Source organism: Oreochromis niloticus, linkage group LG8 (genome assembly GCF_001858045.2).
Source record: "Oreochromis niloticus isolate F11D_XX linkage group LG8, O_niloticus_UMD_NMBU, whole genome shotgun sequence".
Classification (NCBI taxonomy): Eukaryota; Metazoa; Chordata; class Actinopteri; order Cichliformes; family Cichlidae; genus Oreochromis; species Oreochromis niloticus.
Window position 1 is genome coordinate 9,418,271 of NC_031973.2, and position 19,762 is coordinate 9,438,032.

Here is a 19,762-nt window from a genome sequence, read left to right on the forward strand (position 1 = left end):
GTTCTAAACCCCCAAACTCTTCCCTTTATACCTGACTTTTAGGACCTCCAAGCCTGTAGTTATGTTCATTATCGGTTAGAGCCCCTCCTCATTCTTTTCTTCTTCTTCTTTGGTGCAACCATATAAATACAGTGTACCCCTTTTGCCTCTCCCCTTTTCTACAATTCCCCTGTGGGAGAGGTTGGTGTAATTTCTTTCCCAACACTGTAAAACACTCATATAATGCATATTTAGCCACCTGGATGTTTCTGATTGTGATTTTAGTTCAATTATTATCATTATTAAGCCTGTTTTTTGTTAGATGTTACAAATGTGTAGTATGTGTGTGCCATATGTGTGTTCTAGGGAACGTGAACACTAGCATGAATAGATAATTCTTGCTAGCTTGGAAGTTGTGGTGGGTTAAGCTAACCCTCTTCCCCACTGTTTGTGTTTGGTCATAGGAGCTGGAGTGGGCAAGCTATTTATTTGGAGGTCTTTCTTTCTTTCTTTCTTTTACCGTTTTTATCAGGTATGTCGGATTTCATGTTGTTGTTTTTGTTTTATCAAATATGTTACGTGTAAATGCATATTTTATGTTTAATGTAATAATAAATGCCAGCCCTTTTCTACAATTCCCCTGTGGGAGAGGAGCTGGAGTGGGCAAGCTATTTATTTGGAGGTCTTTCTTTCTTTCTTTCTTTTACCGTTTTTATCAGACACAACGCAGAATCCCACCGGTTACACGTACTTGCGATCTCGTGTACTCGTGATACGTCATCAGTCGGAGACCAAGTACTGTTCCAATTCGAAGTACGCATCAAGCCGAGAACGCGAAAAAGTCCCGGATGTGTTCTCGACCCGCCCGTTTTATCGAGCATGCATCGGTGTAGACTTGGGACAGCTATATATCCCAGAATGCATTTCGTCCAAAACTCAACAGCGGACTCTCGGCACATCGTCCCCCCCCCCCCGCTCGCGGTCTTCTCACTACTCAGGTTAAAGAAACCCCAGCAGCTGTCTATAGTATTGAGTGTCCACTAGAATAGAAATAAAAGCGTTCTAACATCTCACCTGCTTGTTTTTATTAAGGTATGTACACGTATGTACATGTACACTATTTTTATTAAAAGACGTTTCACTACTGAGGTTAAAAATGATATATAAGTCACTTAGATCACTTCTAAATGTTAATGTTTGGTTTATTTCAGTGTTTTATTTGTTCCTGAGTAAACCGGTTTGGCTGTGATTACAGTTAAGCTTCATAACATGTTACTCACAGTTAAATTAAGAGGGGACGGCAGTAAAAACTCCGGACCTGTGACATCATCACGTACGCTGGTGTTCCGACTGTACAAATCACGAGTCCGTGCTCGCGTACTTGAGAATTGAGAAACGGCCCACGAGTCCGTGCTCGCGTTCTCGGCGGGTACGTACTCCCGTGCGTTCTCGGCGAGTACGTACTCACCGAGAACGCGAGTACGTACTCGCGTACTTGGGCATTGATAAATGGCCAAAGTCTCTGTCAAGCTTTAGCTAATGGATGAATGACATGAAACTTAAAAAAAAAAATTTCTGGTACTGCTGGGTGAAAAATGATATTTTTTTTCTAACTGCATGCCCTCTTATCATTGCAGGATACACTTCACCACAAACTTTAAATGTCTATAATCCTGAAAAAGGATCAAACTGGGTAAAGTATGAGTCTCATGAGTCATTCTCACCTGCTGGTCCCAGAAGAGTCACTTTCTGGCCATTGCATGAAAACTACTTCAAAGTTGTGTTTAAGTTTCAATTGCATTCACAGTCTTGACCTCAGCAGTGTTTTCTGACTAATCAGCTCTTTAAGCTTCAGTGGCCATTAAGTAACTGATGTAAACATGGAGCGTTGCTTATCTGATCACACTCTTACTTCTCCTGCCGCCACATTAGACGTGATCCTCAGGTGTCACAGCAGATGTTGACTGTATCTCCAGTGTTTGATCCTTTCAGGAATTTCCTCTACTCTGCCACACGGTGGAGTCAGTGTAATGTAACACAAGGACCTGTGCAGACAAGCAACCCCAGTCATCTCATAAACTATTCAGGAATCTATTATAAGTCATTAAATATTAGACAGTCTGAACTGATACAAAGTCACATTGATGCTGGTAATGTAGTTTTTATTGAAACAATTTTCTACGAGATTGACATTCCAATGTCTTTGTTTTTATAACTTTTACCTATTAGAAGTTCACAATTATTCCTGCTGTTCCCTCCTTTCTCTTAGTTGTAGTAGCAGTATAAGATTTCCAGTAAAAATGTTGATGCCTATTTCTGCAGAGCCAAAATTCATGACTGCAAACCATGTGAGGATGTTCATTCTACCTACATATGTCTAGGGTGGGAGCAACAACAAAAGAAAACAGGAAGAAAGTGCCATGTTCTGGCCTAGTGGATAAAATGGAGAATTTACATTCATTTGACAACTATTGCTAGCCTGCACTGACTATTTGTGTATTCTGCACATACGTCATTTTTTAGTAGCCATTTCCTTTGTTCCCGGGTTTCAAAAATGCTGGTTTTGATTTTCACTCTCATGGCTCATGAAGTGACACCACTGACCAGCCAATCGGTGGCATGCAGTCTGATGACTTCACATTTTGGTACCTGGTCAGATCACTTGCAACCCCGGCCGAGCAGGTACTATTTTAGTAGCTTGTGCCAGGTGCTATGATGTAATGAAAACCCTTAAAATTGTGGCAAGTCGGACTGAGTGGGTAATAATGAAAAAGGGGCTAATTCATTTCCATGAACTACCTGCATACCATTGCCACATGAGGCCTAGCATTGTTGTGGTCGAGCAGGAACCCCAGACCCACTGCATCAGTGTAGGGATCTGATAATGTGTCCAAGGAGTTCATCCCAGTCAGGGTACCGTTATATAGTCTACAAAGGTCCATGCCTCCCTCCATGGATATGTCTCCCCAGACCATCACTGACCCATCCCCAAACCACTCGTGGTGAATGATGTTACAGGCAGTATGTTGTTCTCTTAAGCTTCTCCAGATCCTATCACATCTGTCACAGCGTGAACCTCCTTTCATTTGTGAAAAGCAAAGGGCAGCAGTGGTGGATTCGGGTATTCTATGGCAAATTCCTGTTGTACTCCACGGTGCCAGGTAGTGGGGACTGGGCCCACTAGAGGACGTTGGCCCCATAAGCCACCCTTATGAAGCATGTTTCTGACTGTTTGGTCAAAGACAGTCACACGAGTAAAAGAAATTAAAGAAATGCTGTTTATTTTGGTTTTTAAATATATTGCAGATATAAGTGATATAAACCCTGAGTTATGTTTGTTTCTGAAGTTGGTTGTGTAATAAAACACATTGCTGCTAATACCTGTGTGGCTTTATCTGTCTGCAAACTGTGGTGTAGCCCAGCCCACTCACATCAGTGAGAACGTGTCAAATTTAGAAGGAAATGCATACATACATGTGTGTTAAATTGAACAACAAGCCTTCACTCAACAGCGATGGCATTCCAATCCTCCAGGATATTTTTATTGCTCCTTGTAATGACAGTTAGTTTTGTGGTTTTGATTCTATCACAGGAATATTTACCAAAAAGTTAATTTTTATTATTGATAACAGCAGACATTTAAAAAAGAATCTATGTATTGATTTGCTAATTATGAACTTCTCTTTTTGCTCCCTTTTGTCCCATTGCCATTGTTGCAGTTGGAGTTGGACAATTATCTCTGGAAAACTTTCTGTTTGATATTAACCTCTGGGGACAGAAAGAAAAACCAGCTGTGCCACCTTCTGTGTCTACCACAGCCAGCCAGGCAAAACTTGATTTAACACAAACAAACCCAGTGACAGAGCCAAAATACTCTACACATGGAGCCGTGGTTGAGACTCCAATACCTCTCCTCTACAGAGGAAATTTCACAAAGCTTCCTCAGTGGGATTTTGATGATGTCTATAACCAGGATGCCCCACCTAGACCAACAGTAAGCATGCTAAGACACAATATGACAGAGACAGTACAAATGTAGCAATTAAGCTGATGGCTGTGGGCTGGTAACACTGAAGTGTGCTCAGCCATGCAGTCAGTCTGTTGCCTCTGCTCTAACTGTCCTGTATTTTCACTTTCACCGGCTTTCTTAATGGTTTCACTACTTTAATTAAAATACATATTTCTTAATCATTCCTCAAATTTCTGTAACTGTTGAGTTTGTTGTTTCCTCGGGTGTATAAAGCTTTCACAAAATCATTTTAACCGATTTCATGATTTAATATTTCTGTGATTATCAGACATGTGCCCAATCACTGCGAAACTCTCAGGATGAGAACTTCAAGAAGGCTTTTCTTCCCAACATACGTTTGTTTCTGCACAAGGACAACATTAACATGAGCGAGTGGAATCGCCTTTCACATTTTAACAATCCTTTTGGGTTTATGGAGTTCAAATATGATGGTAATTGTGAAACTGAATCCAGATTAAATATCAGTATATGTGTGAGGCTGATCAGATAAGTAATAGATTTTTTTTCGTTATTTCATTTCTTCTTCCAGTTTCTGACTCCTGATATTATAATAAAAAGACAAAGATACAAACCCACAAAAGACAGATACCCCAAGTGTTAAAAAAAAATATTATGTCACCGGTGTTTTTTTTGTTTGTTTTTTTTGCGTCATCTACAGTTTTCCGTCTTAAAAATGCACTCATTCAAGCACCAGAGACAAAGGTCCTGTTGAAGCATGTCAAAGCTCACCAAGGATTAATTAAATGATGACTTTAAAAAAAAGTGAAGTTTTAACTTATACTGAGAGACATGAAATTATTCATACAGCACTAAATTAAGATACACTCACTGGTCACTTCATTAGGTACACCTCTTCAACTGCTCTTTAATGCAAATATCTAGTCATTCAGTCACAGGTAGCAACTCAATGCATTTATACTTGTGCACATGATAGAAACAATCAAGTTTTTATGTGAAAATTGAAACTGAATAGATTCAAATTTGTGTTTTTGTGTGTGTGTGATTTCATAAGTCTCAGAACAACATAAGCCTTACCCCGACTCTATCACTAATTTCAACCCTCTAAATCAAAATTTTAAGACAATTACCCAACATTTTGTGTTACAGATGAAAAAAATAAATGAATAGTAAAATAAAAAATAAAAAATACCGTGGTGAAAACAAGCTTACATAGTTTAAAAAGAATGGTCCAAAAAAGTGGCTGTTCTGTGGTTGAAAATGCCATCAGACTGCTTTGAGCTGATAGGAAGAAAAAGGTAGCTCAGATAATCTGCATACCTTGTTATATTCAAAGTAGGCCTATGTGGAAGTGCATCTTCAAATGAATTATACTTTTAAACTTTAATAATAGGCACAGTATGGTGTCCTGGTGCTTAAACCCCGATCCTTTTCCCCCCATGACAGAACAGAGAAAACCGACTCATAGTGTGTTAAAACAGTTATATTTCTTTTTATTCAATCATCTTCCGGAAGAGAGAGACCCCTGCACAGCTCAAACGCCAGTTGCAAGAGCTCTAAGATTAGAATCATAAGCTGTGTCTCATATAGGTGTTATTTTGGTACTTTACACGTCACACAGTTTCGAACATTGCTTATATGGAAAGTTCCTCTTTTCTGTGTCTTATCTATTAATAGGCCTGTGCACTAAAACTTCCTGTTTTTCAGTGTGGCTGAGCACTTAGTTTGTGAGTCAAAGGTGGCCTTGCTCTACAAGCCTTCATTATTAAAGTACATAAAACAATATAATAGGAAAATAAGGATACTAAGGATATTGATTTCATGACACTCTCCTGTCAGCTAAAAAACAGACACTGAGGCTATAAATCACACAGACTCAACAAAACTGGACAACATTAGAAAAACATTGTCTAATGGTGGACAGTCCCAGTTGCCTTCTTTCCAAGCTCCTTGGACTTTCTTTGCTAAAACTTACAGTTGTTCAGGATTTATCAGTTTCCTCAGCTCAGTTAGATTCCTAATTGTAAATAAATGGAGATTCACTAGCTCACAAATACACATGTAAGTGTCTGCACTCATGTGTTTCTTTTCGTTTGCAGATGTGATGGCTTCAGTGAAGCTGATTTCAAAGCCAAAAGAGCCACTGCTCCTCCCAAAACCAGGTAGTGATGGCTGTGTTCACTGTGCTGTGGTGGGTACTGCAGGAATTCTGAACGGCTCAAAAGTGGGTGCAGAGATCAATGCTCATGATTACGTTTTTCGGTACGTAAGAGCTACAAAACAAACCTGTTGTTAATGTTCTTTAAACTGAAGGGAATTGAAAGGGTCAAATGTTTCTATGTCATTGCAGTTTGATGCAGAGCACAGCAATCACTTAGATTTGATGTAATCTCTAGATTCAAAAATCCCGCAGAAATATATTATATACCTAATATATATCAAGTTAAAGCTAAAGTTGTTGAAAATAATATACGGAGTGTGTATTCTATAATATTTTCTTCAATCAGAGATTAATAGTACGGTTCTTGCTTCACGGGGCGCTTTCTTTTATTTATTTATTTTTTAAAGCAGTAAACTATTTTTCCAGGTTAAATGAAGATGTTCTAATTTAGTGAGATGCCATTTCCTCTCCAGCCTATGAGCGCTTCTGAAATCTAGGCTTTTTTCAGAGGAGCCTCAGTATCCAGAGTCTTACGCAGTAAAGATGTAACACTATTAATAAGATAATCATCTGTGAGAGTAGAATTCAGCTGGCTGCTCTGCTCTGTGGGGGCACAATGAATTGAGGAAGATAACAGTGGAGGAATTATATCCTTAAACTTAGTTACAGCACTTTCAGAGAGACATGTGACAGATGCATTAGCCCCACCTGTGTAATCCATTACTGTAAATTTAAATGTTATTAGGAAATGATTAGACAAAAGAGAGTGTTTAGGGAATACTGCTAAATGTTAAGTTTGTATGCCATATGTCAGTACAAGATCTAGAGTGAGATTAAAATGGTGGGTGGGTTCTTTTATATTTTATCTGAACTGTTTTATAAAAACCTTTTTTGGGGGCTGTTGCAATAATAAATGATTTTATTTATTTTTTAGAAATGTGTGTTTTTTTATTGTATTTTTATGAATTGTTAGATTGTTTTCTTTGTACTGAATGAGAAATTATATAATTTTGGTAAAAGATTCTGATTCTGATAGCATACAGATTAACTTAGTGGTTCTTGATACAGCCCTTACTCCCATAGACAAACACAACAGGTCCAGATGCTCTGTGTGAACTTGAGCTCCATGTAACGCCATCCTTTCAAATAAACTGATGGACAAACTTCATGCACTGACTGACACACGTTACTCACCAACCGCCCTCAAGCTATCAGTCTGGGCAAGCAAACATCCTCCATCGTAGAGTTAACACCCTCTTCTGTATGCTCTGTACACACAATTATCAGTTTTTCTGTAACATGAGCATGACTGTTAAGTTTGCAGATCATACAAGTCATTGGATGGATGTCTGACAAAGATGATTTGCATAAGGTAGAGGTTCACACATCCTGGTTGTTCTGACTTTTGACTCGTTGCTTGAAGTCAACAGAAGAGAAGAGAAGAGAAATTACATCCTGATAGGAATGGTCCTCTCCAGATGCCAAAGTGTCTATCCATAGAGAGTGAGTAGTCACTGAATGACTTGATGCTTATTATATTGTGATACTAATCAAATGCTACTGCCTAATCTCAAGTCATCTGAACAGCATCTGAAGGAAGATTTGGAACACATAATGAAAACACCGAATAAGGAAATATCTTTAGGCAGGGCTGGACTGGGACAAAAAATGTGCCCGGACATTTTGACTAGAGACTGGCCCACCAGGTATTATAGGAAAAGCAATAAAGCCTTTGAACGAAAACAAACACTGTTGTGACAGTGATGTATACTGTCTTGTCGGTATATGTATGAATTCTATGCATTTTACAACTTTGGTTGTAAGATTCAGGAAATTATTTATTAAAAGTGAGACATTTTAAATGAGAATAAGAAAGAAAAGTATTTCTTTGTGCCCCCCCTTTCTCTGTTGATGCCCTACCTGCCCCCCCTGGCAAAACTTTGCTAGACCCGTCCCTGCACAGTTACCAGTTGTCATTTACTTAAAAAAGGATCCTGGTGTTATTTGCCTCTCACAAACAGTTCATAACTTCCCTTCAACTCATTCATGTAAACCTGTTTCTCCATCACCTGTTCAGCTCTGATGATTCAGTAAGGACATCTCCTGGTTTTATCTTCATTCGTTTCCCTCTCACCAGGATATCCAAACCGATATCATGACCAGCAGCTTTTACAGCTTTGGTTCCAGCAAACATCAGCTGATACTAGAAATTAATTTTAAATAAATTCTAACAACAGCTGATCAAGCTTAAACGTGCTGCTGTTGTTTAGCGCGACTTCCGCTGGTTTCCTCTTTCTGGCGCAAAGTGGGCGATAAACAAACAAGAGAGACGGGACTTGCATCAGAAAAGTCGATCAGCTGATCGTTGATCAGTTTCATGATTGAAGGAGCAACAGGAGAGGGAGGGGAGAGAATAAGAGAAGAAGAAGCAGCTGTGCAGCGTATAGACACAGAATAACTCCAGCTTTGTGTCTTTTTCCATTCTAGCTGAAGTCCGGGACAAATTCCGTTCCTTTTCAGCTCAATGCGAAACACGTAATAGTTTCCCTAAATATGGGACGATTCCGTTTTTTACGGGACAGTTGGCAACTCTACTAACTAACCTTATGAATAAAATAGACTGCAGTTCATAACTTCTTACCTGAAGTTCGGTTCACCTGACACTCGGCCGCCTCGGGTCTCTCCTCATTCTTATGATCAGTGGTCTCAGTGTGATTTTTAGCTTGTTGTCCTTTTTTTTTTTTCAACATGGCACGAGTATATGACTGTGTTGGTTTTTACCAACATATCAATGATTTACTATTACAGGAGCTCACAGATTGATCTCAGAAAGAGATGTTACAACTGTTTTCTTCGCTTACTGTTTCAACTTCTTATGCTCTCATATTCATGCTAATGTTTAGTTATCTTCCTAAATATTCATTTTATATATGGTGCTGATTTCAAAATGACTAAACACACTGAAGAAGAGACTTTAGCTAATGATATTGTAATGACATCAAAAAATGAGTTTCTGTCACAAGTTTCCTCTCTTTGAAAAGGAGTCTGTTGAAGACCAAGAAACAGGGTTAGACCTGTAAAAAAAAATCACCCCTGGCATTTGAACAGGTTTGAACAGCAGCTCGCTAAAGCGTTTGTTTTTACACTCTGGAGATATGAGCTCCTAGTAACATCTGTCACCAAAAGCAGGGCTTGTGGCAGACAGGAAGTGAACCCAGAATGCAGGACTTGACAGACAGACATAAACTTAAAACCACAGCTTCTTTAATGCTTGTAAAACAGTGGAGAAAAATAAAAGCAAAAACAGTAATAAAGAAGGACTTTCATAAACTGACTAACCATGAGACAGAGACAAACTGGACACAAAGGGGAGCAAGCATAAACAAAATCAAGGACTATAAATTTCAAACTCCAGCACACTAGAAAGCAACATATTCAGGTGCTAAAGCATAAATTATCTTTTTCTTTCAAAGCAACAAATAACAAGTCTAGAAGCACAACTCAAAAAAACTGAGCCCACAGTTTAACAATGATGGAAGCTTGTTTCCATAACTGAGAAAAAGAAAAAAACATGGCATCTATGCCAAATGTATTATTATCTTAAAATTTTCAGTTAAGTAGGTAAATTTTGATTTACTAACATGAAATTAAGGTTAGATAAGCAGATTTTCAGTGTCTTTTCTCTGTCTATCCCTCTTCTCCTCTGTCCTTCCCAACCTCTCTTTCTTCCTCTTTCCTGTCCCCCGGTCCTGTCCATTCTGATTGTAATAACTCAAAATGAAAAAAAAAAAAGAATAATAATAAATAAATAATAAAATAAAATAAATAATAATAAACAATTAACAACAATTAACAATTAAGTGTTGGGGATTTTTCTAGGCCTACAGACAATAATTCTGATTGCAATGCCGGACAGAACATACAAAAAAAACTTTAAAAAAGACATAATAAACATAATTTAAAAAAACATAAAAGTGCTTTTTTTCTGTGTAATATATGCAATTCTAACTTTTTTGAATAATGACACCAAAATGCAACAAAAATGGGAAATATCTCTAACATGCACAAACAACAGCAATATTCTTATGCTTAGTGATGGTGGCCGATCTCAAAGAGGAGCCAATGAGAACCCAATGACAATCGATAAAAGAATTGATAAGGGATAAAATCAATAAGTGATATCAATTATAGAATCTGAATCACTAAATATTTATTAGTTTGCATCCCTACTCATACGTTGAAATTTGTAGCTATTAAGTTTAAATCTTGACATAAAAACCAATATTTTTGACATATAGTTACTTATACTTTTGAGTTATACAAATTTTGTTTTTTTAGTTGTTAAATTCACATGTTTTTCAGTGATGTAAATAAACTTCCATAAAAGAAATCTCTTGGACCTTATAGGAATGCATTTAGCAAATCCTTGCACAAAGGCTGCTATATGACAGACACTAAGGAAAAGCATAATAAGATGAAAGGTATATCACTCTGCCTTCAACTTGAATGCTGTTGCTTTAACTAGTGACTGATTTTGAACATTACAATTAAATCAATGTAAACTGAAGCAAAGGTCAACTTTCTGAATTGTGTTTGGTAACGGCACCGTTCATCCTGCCAAACAAAGGTTTTGAGGAAGATGTAGGAAATAGAACATCAGTGTATGTTCACACAGAGCACTCCATCACCACATCACCTTATTTTTTGGGACGTATGGATACAAATCTGCCCCTCATGATGAGGTAGTAAAATTTACAAGACAATGGTGTGATATTGTTTATACTGTCCACAAACTCCATAATTTTCTCTTGGCAGGGAATAAAATATGTGCTCATTCCTGAGGCAATGAGAGATTTCCGATGGCTCGAGGGTCTTTTCAAAGGACATGAGGGCTCTAGTGGCTCACACCACAAGAAATGGTGATTATCAACTGCATCAAAATAAGTAGTTATGTAATGAGATTTGTCAAAGCAGGAGAAAAAAATAACTAATTTTTATAATTAGTTTATAGTGTCATTAGACAATCTTTTAAGAGCAGCCTTCTCAGCTAAGAGGTGTGAGTGGAAAAGAACTAGAGACAATTTATCAGCTGTGTTTTGTCTAACTGGTAAAAATCCAGGGCCTTCCTTGTTGTTTCCAGATGTCACTGCTGAGTGCACCCACAAGTGAGGTGTTCACAGGTGCCTCGTTGTTAGTACTCTACAAATGCACTCTGGGAACAGCTAAAACAACTTGAGTTGCTATCTACTTTTTCTTTTAGGCTTTAATGGACAATTGTATTGCCTTGTATTAAAAAAACTAAAATTAATAATATCAATTATCCCTCCTCTCTCTTGTGTTTTCACCTCACCAGGCCAGGGACCTACTATTCAGGGCAGTACAATGAGAGCCGATTCTACGTTCTCCACCAGGACTTCCTCCGATACGTGAGGAACAGGTCAGACATCTATGAGCATACTATACCGACTATTTGTGGTTTAAAATGTACCTATGTTGGTAATAATGTAATAAGGTTGCAGAAAAGCTGGTTCCATACCTGGACAGGTTACTGGTGCATCCCAGGGCCAACATAGAAACAGGCAGCAGTTCACACTCTTCCATCATCTAATAATTGTTTGTCTTTCCTGAACAAGTTTGCTCTTAAAGTTAACTCCGTTCTGGGAGAGTGAATCTTCTGAGCTTCTGCTCGGCTCTGTTGAGAATCATTAAAGTGATGGTTGGGACTTTCAGTCAAGCAGTTGAAATACATTAAGGATTTCAAAATCTTATTTGGTTTTCATATGTGCCTATTTTCAGTGATATCAACTTTAATAACAGGAAATTAAGTAGGCATAATTCTTTTTTGAGTTTATGGGGTTTCTGTCACAGTCAGGCTGTGAAGCTGAGTGTGTGGAGAGAGGAGCTGAACCCAAGCACAGACACTCTCAAACAAAACTCAAACTTAACAGAAAATGAGCCGTTTATTAAGGCTGGTAAAACATTACAAAACAAAAGGCAGAGGCAAAGCTAAAGAATAAACTAAACTGGGAAAACTAGAAAGAAAACATGGCGCATCCTAAACATGAAAAAAAAAAAAAAAAACTTAAACGTGGCTGCTTGGCATAAATACACACACACACCTTGACAAACTGATTTCTTTTAGCTGGAGGAAATGTAAATCTTTTTAAAGAACTAAAAGTACTCCATTTATGAGTAATTATAAAGTACACCCGGAATTATACAGTATTGGGAGTTTTTCAGTCACAAGCCCCACAAGGTTTGTGAGTCATGTCTTCTTAACATGTTTAAGAAGACATGAAATATTAACTGCAGCCACATAAAGAACATAAATGAGTTCAGTACAATACCCAATAGATGCATTAAAAATTAAAATAACTAAATTGTTCAATTGTTTTTAGCTTTAGTTTTCTCATGTATTGATATCATGTATATGGTTTCATGTTAGCTTTCGTCTTGTTACTTTCCTCGTTTGATTTGTTTGTCACAAGCCGCAATAAAGGCACGCCTTCTGTTAAGTTCAGTCTCGCTTCTCGTTGTCAACATTTGGGTCCGCACAAATCAAAATCCACACAGTCTGCCACCCCAGACTGTGACACGTCTCTCTGATTTTCGCCACTATTTTCAAGTAACCTATATTTGACGACCGCATACTAAAACTGGAAATTCTGTTTTTTGTACCACCCCAATATTTTTGTGGCCCCCTAGATATTTGGATAATTTACAGCCTTTTATGAAGCTGTTCTAGCTAAATAGTCAATGTTCAGGTTTTATATATATTCTTTTAATCTATTTTGTTTTGTTTTTCTGTTAATGTTCCATTTAAGCGCTTTTTTTAATCCACAGGTTCCTAAAGTCACCTAATCTGAATAAAAGATTCTGGGCAATAGTCAGACCAACCAATGGAGCATTCGCTCTCTTCCTGGCTTTGCATACTTGTGACACAGTGAGTTAATATTACCTTTACATTTCAGTGTGAGAGGTATTGGTTTCCACACCTATATACACAATACAGAGACTGAAAGCCTCAAAGCAGTTTAATGAAAAAAAGCTATTTAACACATGTTTTCTGCAAAGTAGATCTATCTATATGTCACAGTCAAACCACAAACCAAACGAATCTTGAAAAAAAAGCAATCTTGAAATTACGTAAATATAAACCCAGATGGACAACACCACCACATGACATATTAGACCAAGTAATCATTTATCACCCGTGACGGTAGAATCATCGTGTAGAATCGTCTTTAGCAGCAATAACCAAAGTTTCTCACATTGTTGTTCAGGAATTTTGTCCCGCTCATCTTTGCAGTGTTGCTTCAGTTCATGAAAGTTTGCAAGCATTTCTTTACGTTGACTGGGCCATTGATTTTTCAGCCATTCTCTTGTACATTTGTTGCACAGAAAATACCGGTTATAAACTAAAAAAGTGCAGGAATTTTTTTTATAGCATTTTTTTGTGCTCAACTAAATGATTGTGCCCAGGCACTGTGGCTGAAAAATCAAGCTTAACACATCAGTCCTCAAAGCTGATGTCCTGCTTGTTGGTATGAGGTGTTTATAATATGAAAAATAATGTGCTGTGTTTTTTTTGTTGAGTCTGTGCTTCCAGAGGCCCCGCTAGTTTAGAAACTTATTCAATTCAATTCAATTCAATTCAATTCAATTTTATTTATATAGCGCCAAATCACAACAAAAGTCGCCTCAAGGCGCTTTATATTGTACAGTAGATAGCACAATAATAAATACAGAGAAAAACCCAACAATCATATGACCCCCTATGAGCAAGCACTTTGGCGACAGTGGGAAGGAAAAACTCCCTTTTAACAGGAAGAAACCTCCGGCAGAACCAGGCTCAGGGAGGGGCGGCCATCTGCTGCGACCGGTTGGGGTGAAAGAAGGAAAACAGGATGAAAGACATGCTGTGGAAGAGAGACAGAGATTAATAACAGATATGATTCGATGCACAGAGGTCTATTAGCACATAGTGAGTGAGAAAGGTGACTGGAAGGGAAAAACTCAATGCATCATGGGAATCCCCGGCAGCCTACGTCTATTGCAGCATAACTAAGGGAGGATTCAGGGTCACCTGGTCCAGCCCTAACTATATGCTTTAGCAAAAAGGAAAGTTTTAAGCCTAATCTTGAAAGTAGAGATAGTGTCTGTCTCCCGAATCCAAACTGGAAGTTGGTTCCACAGAAGAGGGGCCTGAAAACTGAAGGCTCTGCCTCCCATTCTACTTTTAAATACTCTAGGAACAACAAGTAGGCCTGCAGTGCAAGAGCGAAGTGCTCTAATAGGGTGATATGGTACTACAAGGTCATTAAGATAAGATGGGGCCTGATTATTTAAGACCTTGTATGTGAGGAGCAGGATTTTGAATTCAATTCTGGATTTAACAGGAAGCCAATGAAGGGAAGCCAAAACAGGAGAAATATGCTCTCTCTTTCTAGTCCCTGTCAGTACTCTTGCTGCAGCATTTTGGATTAGCTGAAGGCTTCTCAGCGAGTTTTTAGGACTTCCTGATAATAGTGAATTACAGTAGTCCAGCCTGGAAGTAATAAATGCATGAACTAGTTTTTCAGCATCACTCTGAGACAGGATATTTCTAATTTTAGAGATGTTGCACAAATGGAAGAAAGCAGTCTTACATATTTGTTTAATATGTGCATTGAAGGATATGTCCTGGTCAAAAATGACTCCAAGGTTTCTCACAGTGTTACTGGAGGCCAAGGTAATGCCATCCAGAGTAAGAATCTGCTTAGATACCATATTTCTAAGATTCTCAGGGCCGAGTACAATAACCTCAGTTTTATCTGAATTAAGAAGCAGAAAGTTAGCGGCCATCCAGGTCTTTATGTCTTTAAGACATTCCTGCAGTTTAACTAATTGGTGTGTGTTACCTGGCTTCATGGATAGATAGAGCTGCGTGTCATCTGCATAGCAGTGAAAATTTATGCTATGTCTTCTAATGATGCTGCCTAGGGGAAGCATGTATAATGTAAATAGAATTGGTTCTCGTGAAGGACAAAAACAAGACAGAACATCTTCAATCGGTCTTTTACTCGCTAGCGAGGGAAGGCTGATCAGAACCAGCTCTTGGAGCTCAACACTCCTCACCTGTCTCCAAACCAACTCCTTCCAAAAGCAGCCCTCCTAGTAGACTTTTTTTGAAAAACTGTTACAATACACAACACAACACAAACACCTCCCACTGTAAAACCCCCCTTGGTTACAAAAGACAAGGGACTATGTGTGTGTATGTGTAAGCACCTGTATGCATGTGTATGCATGTGCAAGAACGTGTGTGTGTGTGTGTGTGTGTGTGTGTGTGTGTGTGTGTGTGTGTGTGTGTGTGAGTGAGAGAGAATGTGTGTGTCATGGCCTGGTCTAGTCTGCCCAAATTGAACAGTGTTTCTGAAATCTCTCTGGGTCATTCACAAGCAATTTGTAAATTAAAATGTGCTGCTATGCCCTTTTTATAGAGAAGTAACCATCAGTCTCCTGGAATTGTGCTGTCAGGCACTTTTAATTAATAATTATTTTATTTATTATTTTATTTATTATTATTATGACCTATTATTATTGCTATTTTTGCTGTTGTTTTTCTTAAAGGGAACTGTATTAAGGTATTCTGCAAACTATGTCTTGAAAAGTAAGGATTTTTTTCTCTCTCTGTATCCTCAGGTGGATGCATATGGATTCATGACTGATGACTACATGAAATACTCCAACTACTATGTTCAGAAGTACATTAAAACTAGAGTAATTTTCTATGCCAACCATGACTACAATTTGGAGAAGAATACATGGAAAGACCTTCACAACAGAAAAATAATAAAGCTGTATCAAAGAACGGAGCCAGAATCAGGGACTGAAAAGCCAAAGTAACACTGAGTCCACCCGTAAGGATAAAACCTACACCACTGATGATATTCAAGAGCCATGTCAGCAAGCACAGCAAGAAGGTCCTTTGTTCACATCCACCACATAACTGGAGGCTTTCTTTGTGGAGTTTGCATGTTCTCTCTGTGTCTGTGTGGGTTCTCTCCGGGTAATTCAGCTTCCATTGATTGTCCATTAAGACATGCACTTAGTGGGGTTAGGTTAATTGGTGATGGTATATTGGCCATAGGTGTGAATGTGAGTGTCAATGGTTTCGTGTCTCTCTCTGCAATAAACTGGTGAGCTATCCAAGGTCTGCTACGCCTCTTGCCCTGTGACTGCTTACTTGTGTGTCTTGTCTCTGTGGTTTTTTTTAACCTTTCTGTGTCCTCATTTTTGCCCCCACATCTGTCGTGTCTTTCATTGTCTTGTCTGTGTCCCAATTCTGTCAAGTTAATCTATTTTAGTCTCAGTGTTAGTCACCTCCTGTTTTGTTTTGTTAGTCTCTAGTTTTATGTGTGTTATGTTCGGTTTTGCTTCTTCTTGTCTAGTTACTCAAATTCTATTCAGCTGTGTTCCCTGGTGTTTCTCATCTCCCTAATTACCTGGTCTGTATGCATTGTCCTTTCTTCTTTATTGTGTTCACCTTTAACCTGTGTGTTCCACTTTGTGGGTTTGCTGTATGATACTTTTCATTTAGATAATTTGCACTTGGCTCATATTTTCTTATTTTTATGAGCTTTCAACAATAAAGCTGTTTTTCAGTTTTAAGTCCTGTTTTCCGAGTCCTGCTTTTGGGCGCTGCTCTGCCTGACACACACACACCTTGACAAACTGACTTCTTTTAGCTGGAGGAAATATAAAGCTGCTTAAAGAACTAAAGTTACTCCATTTATGAGTAATTATAAAGTATACCCGCAATTTTACAGTATTGGGAGTTTTTCAGTCAGAAGCCCCACAAGGTTTGTGAGTCATGTTTTAACATGTTTAAGAAGACATGAAATATTAACTGCAGCCCCATAAAGAACATAAATGACTTTGGTACAATAGCTAATAGTTGCATTTAAAATTAAAATAACAAAATTGTTCAAATGTTTTTTGCTTTATTAACTCAATGCAATGTGTTTATTTTTAATTAAATATGCCTCTTAATGAAAAAACACATCAACAATATGGAAAGACAGATGCAACAATACATTGTTTGATGTTCAACCCAAGTCATTGTTTACTTACAACCTTAGAAAAACATATTAATGTAAAGCACTTAAATGTTTTTGCTCACCTACTGAAGTTCCTTGAATACATGAGGTCTAATTATACACACAATCAGTGTGAGGTTATATAGTGTCAAGTTAGTGGGATGTAATCCAGGTATATCTTTATTATGATAATATAAATCCATCATTCAGCTGTCAAATGAGAGCTTCATGACTGATTCAGTTTGAATGCCTCTCTTGATGTTACAGTCAGTGCTTAAGAGCAAAACACAAAAAACCTAAATGATCTGATTATTTTTCAGACCTGACGGACCTAAACTTATAGATCTTCAACTCCCACCTCGAACAGAACTTCAACAGGGAGGTTGGTATTTTTCATTAGACCCTGTGTTTCCTGAACTTTGACCACATCCCACAGAAGAACCTGTGGGGGGTGCTGGGGAAGTGTGGGGTGTCTGGCTCACTGTTACGAGACATTGAGTCTCTGTACACAAAGCCTATAAATCTACCAGAGCTCACAATAGAAACTGTTGTGAGTTGGAAGTCTTTCTCCCAGGCTGAGCCACTAAAACTGCTCTTAGGGTTTCCTCACATGCTAAATCTCACATCTGACTTTCAACTTGGGATATAGCTCAGTGATAAAGCATTTGACTGCAGATGAAAGGGTTCCTGGTTTCAATCTGGGAGCTCACTCTTTTCTTACATAATTTCCTCTGGGATTAATAAAGTATTCTGATTCTGATTCAACAGAAAATAGTTTTTTTAAATACTGTTTTTTATTCCTTGTCTCCTACTTAACAGATTCAAGTTGAGCACATTCATTAGAATTAAAATTTAGTTTTCAATAACATTTGTATTCTCATGGACTACTAATAAATTATATCATTAGCAAAAGGTTTCATTACCTTTTAATTGAGTAAAAAGGTTGATTCAAGATTTCAAGTTTTACTTTGACAAGTTTTAACACGACTCTCTGTAATTCTACCCAAGTAAAGAATATCTGTACTTTTCTCAGAACTGGATGTCATCACTCCTTAGTTTAACATTTTGTAACTACTCATTTCCACTTGTATGTTTAGCCTTTTGATAATCCTCCTCCCTCTAACCTTACCTGCGCTGCCTCATGTGTGGTTGTGCGTCTTTAGACTGACACTCTGTTACTGCACAGCTGCTCAGGACAGACTGATCAGGGCAAGATTTAGTCTCTGTCAAGCTTTAGCTAATGGATGAATGACATGAAACTTAAAAAAAAAATTTCTGGTACTGCTGGGTGAAAAATGATATTTTTTTCTTACTGCATGCCCTCTTATCATTGCAGGATACACTTCACCACAAACTTTAAATGTCTATAATCCTGAAAAAGGATCAAACTGGGTAAAGTATGAGTCTCATGAGTCATTCTCACCTGCTGGTCCCAGAAGAGTCACTTTCTGGCCATTGCATGAAAACTACTTCAAAGTTGTGTTTAAGTTTCAATTGCATTCACAGTCTTGACCTCAGCAGTGTTTTCTGACTAATCAGCTCTTTAAGCTTCAGTGGCCATTAAGTAACTGATGTAAACATGGAGCGTTGCTTATCTGATCACACTCTTACTTCTCCTGCCGCCACATTAGACGTGATCCTCAGGTGTCACAGCAGATGTTGACTGTATCTCCAGTGTTTGATCCTTTCAGGAATTTCCTCTACTCTGCCACACGGTGGAGTCAGTGTAATGTAACACAAGGACCTGTGCAGAGAAGCAACCCCAGTCATCTCATAAACTATTCAGCAATCAATTATAAGTCATTAAATATTAGACAGTCTGAACTGATACAAAGTCACATTGATGGTAATGTAGTTTTTATTGAAACAATTTTCTACGAGATTGACATTCCAATGTCTTTGTTTTTATAACTTTTACCTATTAGAAGTTCACAATTATTCCTGCTGTTCCCTCCTTTCTCTTAGTTGTAGTAGCAGTATAAGATGTGCAGTAAAAATGTTGATGCCTATTTCTGCAGAGCCAAAATTCATGACTGCAAACCATGTGAGGATGTTCATTCTGCCTACATATGTCTAGGGTGGGAGCAACAACAAAAGAAAACAGGAAGAAAGTGCCATGTTCTGGCCTAGTGGATAAAATGGAGAATTTACATTCATTTGACAACTATTGCTAGCCTGCACTGACTATTTGTGTATTTTGCACATACGTCATTTTTTAGTAGCCATTTCCTTTGTTCCCGGGTTTCAAAAATGCTGGTTTTGATTTTCACTCTCATGGCTCATGAAGTGACACCACTGACCAGCCAATCGGTGGCATGCAGTCTGATGACTTCACATTTTGGTACCTGGTCAGATCACTTGCAACCCCGGCCGAGCAGGTACTATTTTAGTAGCTTGTGCCAGGTGCTATGATGTAATGAAAACCCTTAAAATTGTGGCAAGTCGGACTGAGTGGGTAATAATGAAAAAGGGGCTAATTCATTTCCATGAACTACCTGCATACCATTGCCACATGAGGCCTAGCATTGTTGTGGTCGAGCAGGAACCCCAGAC

General features: G+C 38.2%; 1 protein-coding gene across 1 annotated transcript; it reads left to right on the forward strand.

The window, feature by feature from the left end:
- Positions 1–2,919: 2,919 nt before the first annotated feature.
- On the forward strand, positions 2,920–16,781 carry LOC109203140 (alpha-N-acetylgalactosaminide alpha-2,6-sialyltransferase 1). Its single transcript, XM_019362204.1, has 10 exons — positions 2,920–2,981; positions 3,076–3,140; positions 3,699–3,973; positions 4,278–4,440; positions 6,067–6,229; positions 7,446–7,500; positions 10,944–11,047; positions 11,482–11,565; positions 12,972–13,071; positions 15,813–16,781. Exons 1-10 carry the CDS (start codon positions 2,920–2,922, stop codon positions 16,014–16,016), a joined length of 1,275 nt encoding a protein of 424 aa, XP_019217749.1. The 3' UTR covers positions 16,017–16,781.
- Positions 16,782–19,762: the final 2,981 nt, after the last annotated feature.

What these genes read in the sequence shown, in the direction of transcription:
- LOC109203140 (XM_019362204.1), top strand. Translation starts at nt 2,920, where the DNA reads ATGCCTCCCTCCATGGATATGTCTCCCCAGACCATCACTGACCCATCC. An exon ending in GTTGTACTCCACGGTGCCAG is followed by an intron (nt 3,141 to 3,698) that starts GTAGTGGGGACT and finishes CCATTGTTGCAG; the next exon opens with TTGGAGTTGGACAATTATCT. An exon ending in CTCCGATACGTGAGGAACAG is followed by an intron (nt 11,566 to 12,971) that starts GTCAGACATCTA and finishes TTTAATCCACAG; the next exon opens with GTTCCTAAAGTCACCTAATC.